General features: G+C 32.3%; 1 protein-coding gene across 1 annotated transcript; it reads left to right on the top strand.

Annotated features, from left to right (window-relative positions):
* The first annotated feature begins 403 nt into the window (after nucleotides 1-403).
* LOC129289947 (uncharacterized) lies at nucleotides 404-913 on the top strand. Its single transcript, XM_054926686.1, has 2 exons — nucleotides 404-493; nucleotides 575-913. The coding sequence occupies exons 1-2, from the start codon at nucleotides 404-406 to the stop codon at nucleotides 911-913; spliced, it is 429 nt and encodes a 142-aa protein (XP_054782661.1).
* Nucleotides 914-13,729: the final 12,816 nt, after the last annotated feature.

Below are 13,729 nucleotides of genomic sequence, written 5' to 3'. Positions count from 1 at the left end.
AGAGACAAGATAGCACTCAACTAAAGTTGTCATGTAACAAATGAGCAACAACAATAGTATTTCTCAAGCTCAAAACAGTGGCACACTTTCCACACAACCTATGATCAATCCTAAGAATATTAGTGCTATTAAATTGAGAAGTAGTAAAAGACCTGATGATTCTCATGATGATCACTATAGTGTACATGTACCTATTCTTGAGGAAAACAATTCTAGACCTCAAAAGGTTGATCTAAACTAAGAGCAAAGTCAAGAAACCAAAACTAGATAGCATTCTGAAACTATTGATAAAAGGGGTTCCAATGAGACTTTAAAGGTACAATAAGCTTTAAAAGAGAAAGAAATACTTAGGAGAAGGGAGAAACTAAGAGAATACAAAATTGAGGATCCAATTCCCAGAGATATGCCTTTCCTTCATGCTTTGACAAGATTTGTGAAGAACGAGCAAGAGGATAATAAGCAAGATGTTATTGAGATGTTGAAGAAGATTGAGGTGAATATAACTTTGCTAGACATGATCAAGAGCATGCCTAAATATACCTAATTCTTAAAGGAGTTGTGCACAAATAAGAAGGGATTTAAGCTATTAGCCATCGTGCAAATGAGTCCTAGTGTGAGTGCAATTTTCAAGCCAAAACTTCCTATCAAGTGTAAAGATCCAGGAGCTTGCACTATTCCTTGCCAAATTGGGAATGCGATTATTCTAGAGGCTCTCATAGATCTTAGGGCAGCGACAAATGTCATTCCTACTCACATTTACTCTTCTCTTAACATGGGAGACCTTCAAGATTATGGAGTCATGCTTCAATTAGCGAATAGGAGCATTAGAAGATCGAAGGGATTCTTGGAGGATATTTTAGTGAAGGTGAAGGACTTGGTATTTCTAGCTAACTTCTATGTCCTTGACATGTAAGAAGGAGGTCAAGGGACTTTGACTCTTGAAAGACCGTTTATGATGACATCTAGCACCATTCTCAACATGAAAGAAGGTAAACTCACTATGAAATTTCTTGATAATAAGATTGAGTTTGATATTTTTGAAAACATGAAAAATTCTTGTGTTCAGTGAGCATTGTTGAGGATTCTATTGAGCATGCTAGTAATGAGTTTTCATTGTCATTATCCTCTTTACATGCCCATTCATCAGATTTTTCTGTTGCTGAAAATTTTTCTACATTGTCATCTATGACTTGTGCTTGCAATGATGATGTTGTGTGTGCCAATTGTATGGATACAGTTTCTATGCTTGCTAGCCTTAAAGAGGATGATATTTTAGACTCTCATGAGCATATTACTACTGATTCTATTGCTATTTCTATTGGTGACATAAAGCAAGACAAACAAAATTCCACTAAAGAGCATGTTTCATGTCATCTTGCTTCTTTATGTGATTTACTTGCCTTAGATGAATTTGATAACTTGAACATTTATTCTAGCCATTCTCATACATCTTCTTTTGATTTAAATGATGATTTTGAAGTTGTGAAATAAGGTGGCTCTAGCTCACCTAAATGCATTGATGATTTTTCTTGTAATACTCTCAGAACCTTGAATGAGTTTAGCTCTAATGTTTATGAAGATTTGGACTATATTTCTTATTCTTTTGCACCTAATCCTTCTCCATCATTGGAGAGGAGTTTGTTAAGTATTGTAACAGGGGGGAAAAGAGGCTTAAACCATGGCTTTACCCATGCAAAATGGAACCCAATCCAAGAAGCATTCTATTGATAAGGATGTTGGAAATTCTTTGAGTTGTGTGGCCAAGGAGACTGGTAAGGAGGATTGGGACTTGGCTAAGCAAATATAAGTGAAGAAGATCTCTCCTAGCATCTTAAAGCCTCCACAATTGGACCTTAAGCCATTTCCCTCACACTTGAAATATGCTTACTTAAAAGATGGTGATAAACTTCTTATTATTGTCATTTCTAAACTTTCTTGCATTGAGGAGTCTTTATTACTTGATATGGTTAGGAAGAATATTAGGGCAATTGGTTGGACACTAGGAGACATTTCAAGGATTAGTCCACACACATACACTTGTAGAATCATGCTAGATGAGAACGCTAAGGCTATTAGATAGCCACAAAGGAGGTTGAATCTCTTATACTTGATGTGGTGAAAAAGGAAGTCACTAAACTTTTGAGTACAGGTATCATTTATCCAATTAGTGATAGTGAGTAGTTTCCTCGGTTCAAGTGGTTCCTAAAAAGAGTGGGATAATGGTTATTAAAATGAAAATCATGAGTTGATTCCTACTAGGGTCTAAAATAGTTTGCGTGTGTGCATTGACTATAGAAGGTTGAATGATGCCACTAAGAAAGATCACTTTTCCCTTCCTTTTATTGATCAGGTGTTAGAGAGGTTGGGAGGGAAGTCACATTATTCCTTTTTGAATGATTATAGTGGTTATTTTTAAATTTGTATTGACCCTTTTGATTAGCACAAAATCACTTTTACTTGTCCATTTAGCACTTTTTCCTATAGAAGAATGCCCTTTGGGTTGTGCAATGCCATAAGTACTTTCTAAAGATGCATGTTTGGTATTTTTAGTGATTTTATTGAGCATTGTATGGAAGTTTTTATGGATGATTTCACTATACATGAGAGTCTTATTCTTCTTACTTGAGAAATTTGGATAAAGTGCTTGCTAGATGTGTTGAAAAGAATTTAGTCTTGAATTTTGAGAAATGTCATTTTATGGTTGAACAAAGGATTATCCTCAGCCACTTAGTCTCTAGCAGAGGCATTGAGGTTGTTAAAGCAAAGATTGAAGTTATCTCATCTTTACCTTATCTATCTAATGTAAAGGACTTGAGATCTTTCTTAAGTCATGTTGGTTTTTATAGCATACACATTGAAGTGAGTGTGATAAGCTTCTTTCTTCCTTTCTCTCCCACATTTATAGAGATTTAACTTAGGGTTTGAGTTGAAAAGTTGATTTTCAATCCATAGGAGCTATGGCTTCAAACCTATTGGTTAAAATGGATATATTGAGAGTTGTTTGTGGTAGATAAACCCTATGTTGATGATTTTATTAAGAGTTTATTGGGTAGAGCCATTAATATGTGAAAATTGCCATTAATGTGTAGTTGGGAGAGTTTAATATCCATTAATGGTAGTTTAAAGATCTATTAATGATAATATGCATTAATGGAACTAAATAAATCCATTGGATGGGTAGAGATTTATGGGATTGGTAGAGTAGAGAAAATGTGGAACTAATGTTGATAAACCCTTAAGAGTAGGATTATGATGATATCCTTGTGATGCAATTGTAGATCATTGTTTTTGGCACTATTCAAGCTTGAGAGAAGCTTATAAGTTGGTATTTAGAGGGGTAAACCTTTGACCTCTCAAAGGTTCAAGATAACCGGAGGAAACATAATTTTTATAATTTAATATTAATTATGTTTATGAAATGTGGCTGATGGTTTAAATTAATGATGCAATTTGTCAATGTGTTTAACTTGTAAAATGATTTTAGAAAAGGAAATATTTTGCATATCATTTATTGTGATTGATAATTTGGTTGGTGGCATAGAGAAGTGAAAGTGATAAATGTGATATTTTAAAAATGCTCTACATGTGATATATTGATTGTGGCTTATTAGGAGTGAGAGATTGATATGAAATTGTGTTGGCTGTGAGTTGGGTCACATTTGCATTTATATGTGGCATGTGCATAGCATGATCATTAGCAAAAGTTAGCCTAAGGAGAGGAATAGTTGGTAAATCCAAGTGGTACTAGCAATGACCATTGGAATCGAGAACTTGTCTTGGCACCGACTATTAGAATCAAGAAGTAGCCCTTGTCCTATAGTTAATTTAGGACTATCCCACTTGTTCTACAAGGAACTTAAACCTCACTAATTTCCACTAATTCAAGAAGAGGCTAGATTAGAGGTACGACATCTTATGGCTGTTAGTATTGAGGGAAACCAGATTACACGAGTAAGTGAGTTAACCCTAGCCTAGTAGCTACTCACAAGTGAAAGGCTAGGTTAATCCATGAATGACGTAGCCATGTGATAGGCAACGGTTTCATGTCGGAGGTAATAAGAGGGTATAGGGTCGGCATTGGATTATGCATTTAAATCCGGCCACATGGTTGTTAGTATTGCGGTCTAGTAAGTATTAGGAGCATATGGTTGGTATTATTACAACCCCAGGATATGCATTGATGTTTTGTGGATAACATGTGCCTTAGGCCCAGTCACATGGTTGTTAGTATTGCGAACTGTGTCCAAGCCCATCATATATATTGTGTTTGTATATTTTTGCCTATTTGCACTTGTTTACAATTGATATGAAACTATATAGATTAGGTAAAACTTGATTGTTGAGTAGTCGTACTCACCCCTCAATTTTTAATATTTTCAGGGCCTAACTCATCAGATTAAATTTGGTGAAAAATACTCTGAGGCGTAGGATTGTGGTAAAATCCTACTTTCATGCCTCTTTACTTTATTTTGTGTATTAGTGTTGTATAATTGCCAACTAGGATCACATGTCATTATTTTTGTACTATTTGCATTAGCTTAGTGTACAACTTATATATTTTATACCTCGAGTTAGTGAATTTTGGTTGTAAAGCCGTGGATACGGTCAAAATACTTGTGCAAGTAGGAACATGTGTATTTTGAAAGAATAAAAATGAAAATGATGATTTTATACATGAATTTCCTCCCCCTTATGTTTCATGAACTTTAGGGTTGAGTAGTGATTTTAAGAAATATGTGTTTTTAGTTGTGTTTGGTGTATTGCACAAGTCCGCTAGAGTCCATTGAGCATGGTCAAAGAGTTGATGTAGGCTTTTAGCACTTGTGGTAAGGTTGCGACACCAAAATTGTGTGCTTTATGTGAAAAGTAGTAAAAATGTATTTTGATGTCCAACTTCTTGTAGAAAATAAATTTGAGTGTGAAACCTATGCCATTAGCTAGAGTTAGGAGAAAGCTCCGTGTAGACAGCAAAATCACCTCAATTGAATGTCGAACGGAGATTTAGGAAGCATCAAAAGTTTACTCCCACTATTGTTAAATGACAGTAGCTGTTGCTGTCAAATTTGTGCAATGCGCCGCGGCATATAGTGCCTCATGCCGCAGTGCATGGCATAGAGAAGGATGAGCCATGATGCATATGTCTTATGCCATGGCGCATGTTGCATTTTCTGCATAAAACTATTTTAAGTTTTGAGACTTATTGTTGTGGGTTTCAATTGATTTTCAAGCTTCTACATTGCTTTCAAACTCTGATTTGAGCATTTCAAATGTGTTTGAGATTGAAAATATTGAATTTTGGGATCCCATTATAAAATTTGAGAATTCTTCTCTTTTATAAAATTTTACAACTTTAGTAATCCTTTAAGGGTTAATCCCTTAATTACCTTAATTATGAAGTTAAATATGGTTAAGTAAGGGAGATCTTACAACCACCATTCTTGAATATGAACAAAGTTGTAGCAGCATTTGATTGAGAAACTATTGAACTCATTTCCTACATTAATTAAAAACCAAATAATAATGCATTAGAACTAGCGGGTATGGTAGTTCACCCTGGAAGGCCATAGGTGTTAAATATGGTAATATACTTAAGAAGGGGTGAATTAGGTGTTAATGAAATTTTCAACAATTTAAAACTTTTTCCAATACGGTAACTACACCAATGAGCTTATCACCTAAGAAAATAACCTCTCTTGATTGCAAAAAAAAATCTCTCCCTCACTTTTACAATGATTTTGAATAAGTGATCATTTAATAAAAACTCTCTCTAAGAACCATAATGAGTACAATGAAACTCTAATACTCAAACGATAAAGATATAAAAAGATATGGCTCAAGATAATGACTTTTGTAGAATAAGAGTAGTATGAATGCAAATTTCATTCCTCATTGAAGTATAAGGTTAACCTCCCCTATTGTCAACTATTTGACCTCTTTTTTTAAGATTTTATATCATTATATAGTAAATAAAAATAAAAGATTATAAGGATTTTATAATAAAATGTGTATAGGACCCACACTAAAAAATGAATGGTAAATATAGAATCAATACTAAAAAATATTCTTTCCAAATCACAATATAAAATATCTTTAAAAGCCTTACTTGATCAAAAATGTAGAGCATTAAGTAATTTTTTTAATTATATAGACAAGTATGATATAAAATTTTTAAGCAATTTATTTACTTATTTTCTTTTCATTATATATATATTATATTAAAAATTTTAATTTTCCATTCATTTTTAGAAATTGAACTCATTAAAAGTTTATCTCCTCTCTATTTCTTATGTTATAATTGAAAGTTAATATCCCAATCTAGTTTCAAATGAATGTAGAGATCAAGCATGGGTTTTGATTCAACAACTCTAGATTTATCAACAAGATTTAGGTTTAGTAGAATAAACTAGTCCATTACAACGTGGCAAATCAAAATTGAAATCTTCACTAAAAGAAGTGCCCACTTTTAGTGCCTAATAATATTTCAAATGAGATTGCTTCCAATAAGAGGATACATGTGAGAAACTAAAACAAACTCTAAATTTCTTCATCCTTCTTCTACCATCTTCACTTGGTCCTTTAATTTCTTCATATGTTTCGTTTTTTGATTTTCTATCATCGTTTCATTATTGTTCTATTTAAATGTTTAGTTTTTCATGCTTAAATTTTGTTTTGGCACTCTAAACATCTTTTCCCCTTTTCTGTGTACCTTTTATTCCTTTCCAATTTCGAATCTTCTCCTCCTTCTCTCCTTTGAATATGGATTTTATCTTTTTATTTGTTGATTTTTGAGAGATTTTATGCATTAAGAAGGAGAAGGATATGAGGTCAAGGTTTGAATCAGACCCATGTAAACTTGAATGATAAACCTTCTGTCTTGTTCAATTCAAACTTAAATCAGACCCATGTAAGCTTGAAAAAGTGATTATGCTTAGCTCTCTCTCTCTCTCTCTCTCTCTCTTTCTCACACACACACACACACTCACTCTCTGTAATGGCTATAAATGATTAGTTCTTATATTTAATAGCTATTTCACTCTATAGGCTATATATATAGAACTTCAAACTTGTTTTAACATGATATATATAGCACTTCGAACTTGTTTTGAAGTGCTATATATATCACCCATGAAGTGAAATAGTTGTTAAATATAATAACTAATCATTTATAGCCGTTAGACTGTGTGCGAGCATGCTATATCTATATAATGCATAGAGTGAAATAGCTATTAAATATAAGAACTAATCATTTATAGCCGTTACACTCTGTGTGTGTAGCGTGCTATATATATAGCTCATGGAGTGAAATAGCTGTTAAATATAAGAACTAATCATTTATAGTCGTTACACTATGTATATGCGCGCGCGCTTGCTCAGTGCATAAAATACAATGGTGCATAAAATCTCACAAAAATCAGTAAATAAAAAGATAAAATCCATATTCAAAGGAGAGAAGGAGGAGAAGATCCAAAATTGGAAAGGAATAAAAGGTAGATAGAAAAAGGGACAGGATGTTTAGAGTGCCAAAACAAAATTTAAGCATGAAAAACTAAAAATTTCAATAGAACAATAATGAAACAATGATAGAAAATCAACAAATGAAAAGTATGAAGAAATTAAAGGACCAGGTGAAGATGGAAGAAGAAGGATGAAGAAATCTGGAGTTTGTTTTAGTTTCTCACGTACATCCTCTTATTGGAAGCAATCTCATTCGAAATATTATTAGATACTAAATGTGAGCACTTCTTTTAGTGAAGATTCGAATTTTGATTCGCCACATTGTAATGGACTAGCTTTTTCTACTAAACCTAAATCCTGTTGATAAATCTAGAGTTGTTGAATCAAAACCCATGCTTAATCTCTACATTCATTTGAAACTAGATTGGAATATTAACTTTGAGTTGTAATATAAGAAATAAAGAGCAAAGAATATTTTAATGAGTTTAATTTTTAAAGTTAAGTGAAAAATTAAAATTTTTAATATGTATAAAATGCAAAGAAAATAAGTAAATAAAATTACTTACGAATTTTATTTCACATTTATCTATATAATTAAAAAAATTACTTAATGCTCTACATTTTTCATCAAGTAAATTTTTTAAAAGATATTTTATATCGTGATTTGAAAAGAATATTTTTTAATATTGATTCTATATTTACCATTCATTTTTTAGTGTGGCTCCCATACATACTTTATTATAAAATTCTTATAATCTTTTATTTTTATTTACCATATAATAATATAAAAAATTCTCAAAAAAAGAGGTCAAATAGCTCACATAAGGGGAGATTATAGGAACAACCGAGCAAGGGATACAAGAAATCTCGATGAAAAAAACCCAGCACCTTGCATGAGGAAACCAAATTCAAATGGGAAAATGACAATAAAGTCTCAAAGGACTAATTTTATACCAGTTAAGTCCCAAGTAATTGTAAAAGACCAATAAAGTCCCATGCTGTTTTTCACAAATCAGACTTACAAAGGAAATGATGAAAATGCCTCTATGATTAAATATAACATGTACACTCATCAGCTCTAGCATTTCCCCCCTGATTTGTCTCTTTCCCGATTTGGCTCTCGTAAGGGAAAAGATGGAACGGTTTATTGCAATTGAACATGAAAGATTTTTTTTTATTTCACGTTTCTAAAGATTTGGCATGAAGATTCAACATTTTGCAATTGAAAGTGTACGAATTTATCATCGAGTGTCCATATTTTAAGATGGAACATTGTCACTGTTTCACTAAGACAAAAATCACTTATGTCAAAAGTAACTTGTTTCTAAATGATATATTATTACATTTTATTTTGTTTATTGTAGGTTAATATTATTGGGTACGATGGAAAGTAGTTGTTTCAAGGAAATTTTTGTTATTTTTTGTTATTGTAAAAGATATGTATAGGACAATGCATTATGATGGGAGGAGTTGTAATGGAAGAATGATTAGAGAAGGAATGTCTCTTGAAGGACTTGTTAGATTGATTTCATCATGCTTGAATTGTGATTTAAATGGAATAAAGTTGAAGTACACAGTAAAGTTTGATTGTAATGCTTTTTTAGACTTTAAAGATGATGAAGGGATAAATCAATTAATGAAATTGAATGATAATTTTGCTCATGTGTACATCATTAGGAAGATACAGCAAAGTATAGAGGCAACAAGAGATTCAATTGATGGGTAAGTTTTTTTAATAGTTGCATGATTAATATTATGCTAATATGAATATGAATGGTAGTAATAAACATGATTTGAATGGAAATGCAGAGCAGGATGATCGGCTGGGAATTCATATTCTACACAAGATCTTAAAGTTCTACCATGTGCAATACAAAGTATCCCAACACTAATGCATGAGCTAAATGCAACAAAGTGGAAGGATTTGCTAGTAGGACCTAGGTAGATTTTTACGAGTGCTAATGATTGTAGACAAGAAATCTACAATTATAGTATTGCACACAAGTTTGAATATAAATTTGTGAAGAACAACACAAATAAAATAATTACAGTTTGCCAGGCAAAAGGATGTCAATGGAAGATAACAGCGTATTCATTAAGGAAGTCAATGCCCTTACTTCGTGTAACAACTTTCAAGAACGAGCACTTACATTCTACTCAAGAAGACCTTGAAGTTTCTTATAGTACAAGGTGCACACTGACTTCATCTATAATTAATGACGTAGTAAGGTCTAATGTGAAAAAAAGACCAAGTGAAATCAAAGCTGACATATATAGAGACTATGACATAAGTCTAACTTATCATCAAGCTTTAAAAGTGAAAGAGAAGGCATTAGTAGAAATAAATGGGCTTCCTAACCAATCATATATGCTTGTTCCTTGGTTGTGTAATAGACTAATGGAGACTGATGCTGACACCGTAGCAAAATGGGTGGCTTCTGAGAACAATAGATTTGAACGTTTATTTATTGCATATGGTTATTCCATCAAAGGATTCTTGCTTGGGGTTAGGCTTATTTTATATGCGGATGGATGTTTTCTCAGTGGTCCTTATCAAGGCACCTTACTGGTAGCTTCAACATATGATGCCGATAATAAGTTGTTTCCATTAGCTTTTGCAATAATTGGTAGTAAAACTCACGATGATTGGAGTTGGTTTGTGCAAAATATTAAAGATATCCTTGGTTTGCTACAAGTAACTATTGTTTCTGATAAAAATAATGCTATTATTGGTGCTGTTAGAGCCATATTTGGTGGCAATAGACATGCATTTTACTATCGACATGTCAAGAGGAATTTTAGCTCTGAGTTTAACAACGTTTGTAGGGGAATGAGAAGGAACAACAAGGAAGAGGTACTAAAGTTGCTTGATCACATTGCCTCTGCAAGGCATGAGCATGAATTTCGTATAGCCATAGAAAATTTGAGGATGTTCTCTCCACAATTAGCAAGATGGGTTGAAAATCAAGGTGATGTTGATTGATGGGCACTATCGTTATTCCCATTTCGAAGATAGGATAAGATAACAACCAACTTGACCAAATCATTCAATGTATGGATTCTTAAGGAGAGGAGGCATAATATATGTGTTCTTATAAATGAGCATAGGGATAAGTTGAGCAAGAAATTTTTTACAAGTAAGGTAGTAATGAGTAAGTGGAAAAGCATAGTTGGTCCAAATGTTAAAGTAAAGTTTAAGGAAAATATTTTAAGGGCAGAAGTTATGATAGTTCAATTGTATAGCTCACATATTGCATTGGTTCGGACACCTTGTGGACATGTATGTGTGAATTTGATACTAAGGGAATATACATGCAAAGTTTGGAAAATGTTTGGCATTCCTTGCCCACATGCTTGTGCAGCCATTATAGAAGTACATGGTAATGTATATAACTATGTCGATAAATGTTATCTTCATAGCTCATAGGAGAAAATATATAATGGCGCTATGCATCATATTGACACCTATGAGATGTCAAAGCCAAATGCGTTGACAGTATCTGAGGTCATAAACTAAACCTTTTTGCTGCCTCCTAGAACATCTCGATCAACTGGCAGATCTTATCGTGTAAGGATTGAGTCTCAATATCAGCAGAAGAAGGTTTATCATTGTTCTCATTATCATGAAGTAGGTTGTACATGGAAGAGGTGTAGAAATCCAAACTTAAGTTGATGTTATTATAAATGGGTTACCATATGAACTTGGATTTGGGTGATATACATATATGGGTAGTTTTAGATCAAGTTAGATTTGGTTAACATATATAGGTTTCTATACATATATATTGGTAGTATTAGGGAATTTTTTTGGTATATAGTAACCCCTCTTTTATAAATCCAAGTTCATGCTTTTGTGTATGTAAACAACTGATATGTGTAGATGCATTAGATGAATTAATACATGTAGCTTATATGTATAGTTCATATCTTCTGTAATTACTAAAAATGTGTTATCTTAAAATTTTGAACAGGGGTTGCAAATTATTTATAAGGCAGTTGCAAAATTTGATATGTCAATTGCAAATTATTGGAGCTATGTCCTAAAATAATTCGGTAGTTTTGCAAGTTCAAGAATTCAATAGTTATTCCACCCAAAATTTCAAGAAGAAGTTGCAAATTATTCATAATAAAGTTGCAAAATTTGGTATGTCAGTTGCAAATTACTAGAGCCATGTCTTAAAATAATTTAATAGCTTTGCAAGTTTAAGAATTCAAAAGTTATTCCACCCAAAACTTCGAGAATGAGTTGCAAATTATTCATAAGAAAATTGCAAAATTTAGTATGTTAGTTGCAAATTATTGGAGTCATATCCTTAAATAATTTAATAGCTTTGCAAGTTCAAGAATTCAAAAGTTATTCCACGCAAAATTTTGAGAAGGAGTTGCAAATTATTCATAAGGCAGTTGCAAAATTTGGTATGTCAGTTGCAAATTATTGGAGTCATGTCCTAAAATAATTTGGTAGCTTTACAAGTTCAAGAATTCAAAAGTTATTCCACGCAAAATTTTGAGAAGGAGTTGCAAATTATTCATAATAAAGTTGCAAAATTTGGTATGTTAGTTGCAAATTACTGAAGCGTTGTCCTAAAATAATTTGATAGCTTTGTAAGTTTAATAATTTAAAAGTTATTTCACCTAAAATTTTTAGAAGGAGCTGCAAATTATTTGTAATAAAGTTGCAAAATTTGGTATGTTAGTTGCAAATTACTGGAGCTATGTTCTAAAATAATTTGGTAGCTTTGCAAGTTCAAGAATTCAATAGTTCTTCCACCAAAAATTTTGAGAAGGAGTTGCAAATTATTTATAAAAAAGTTGTAAAATCTGGTTTCTCAATTGCAAATTACTAGAGTGTTGTCCTATAATAATAACTTTAAGAATTCAATAGTTCTTTCACCCAAAATTTTGAAAAAAATTTGCAAATTATTCATAAGGAAATTGCAAAATTTGGTGTCTCAGTTGTAAATTACTAGAGCGTTATCCTAAAATAATAACTTTTTTAAGAATTCAATAGTTTTTTCATCCAAAATTTCGAAAAGGAGTTGCAAATTATTCATAAGAAAGTTGTAAAATCTGGTGTATGAATTACAAATTACTGTAACGTTGTCCTAGAACAATAACTTTTTTAAGAATTCAATAGTTCTTCCACCTAAAATTTTGACAAACAGTGGCAAAATTGTCTCGAGATAGTTGCAAAACTAGGTACCTAAGTTGTTTGGCAACTTGATTGATTAGGTATAATGTATAACTTGAACATTACAAATACGTTTCAATATTAGAAGTTGGGAATAAAATTGTGAAAACAAATTATAGAGTTACAAAGTTGCAAACTTGATTAATTGGGTACAATGTATAACTTCAAACTTAAAATCCATTTGAGCATGTCCTCACTTATACAAATTACATAGTCCCCCTTCAGCTAAGACACTTGGAAAAAAATTGAAGAAGAAGCAATTTTTACATAATCGGAATGGTGAATGTTGATGAGGATCAGACTCTTCAGCTACGCAAATGCATCATGCCCATCAAAGATTAATGACTAAAATAGATTACAGATTAATGACCTAAGCAACTGATTACTTAGGGCAGAGAAAAGACGTCAAACAGAACTAGAATAAACATGACAAACAGCTTTACTGGACAGCTTAGGGAAGAGATGACAGAGAGCTTTACTCGCTTGCAATGAGACAGGGAAGAGACGATGAACAGGGCAGGGAAGAGACAACAGACAAGTAATTGTAGGGCAGAGTAGAGTAGAGAATGAGCAACCTCAAATTTTCATCAGCCAAATAAGGGTGTTTCGGTCATTTCTCATTATATTAAAATGATACTCAAAGACCTAGGGACTTAATTGATATTTCAAAATGTCTCTAGACTTATGTTGAATAAAATTGATCTTTTAGGACTTAATTGTCATTTTTACAATTCAAATTGCAAAAAATGACTAGCCCAAAAAAGAAAAAAAAGAAAACTAAAATAAAATTGCAAATATGGACAAAAAGCACCTGTGGGACCCACCATGTAAAGGCTGCAACCGATAGACGTAAGGACGGGGTGAAATTTTTTAAATCATGCCCACGTGGATCAATGGCAAGCAGCAACAGAGTAAAAGACAAATGGCCATCTAATCTAAGGTATTATAATTCGTGGATAGTTTTAGTAAAATAATATAATATAATAATAACCGTTTGATTATTTAATCTAACAATTATAAGAGATTTTATTATATAACATTAAAAAAGTATTAAATTTTACATTTTTGAGAGGATAAAAATGT

This window comes from Prosopis cineraria, unplaced genomic scaffold, assembly GCF_029017545.1.
Source record: "Prosopis cineraria cultivar Desert tree isolate PC_DT_omini unplaced genomic scaffold, ASM2901754v1 PC13, whole genome shotgun sequence".
Classification (NCBI taxonomy): Eukaryota; Viridiplantae; Streptophyta; class Magnoliopsida; order Fabales; family Fabaceae; genus Prosopis; species Prosopis cineraria.
This window is presented reverse-complemented; position numbering and strand designations above follow the sequence as displayed.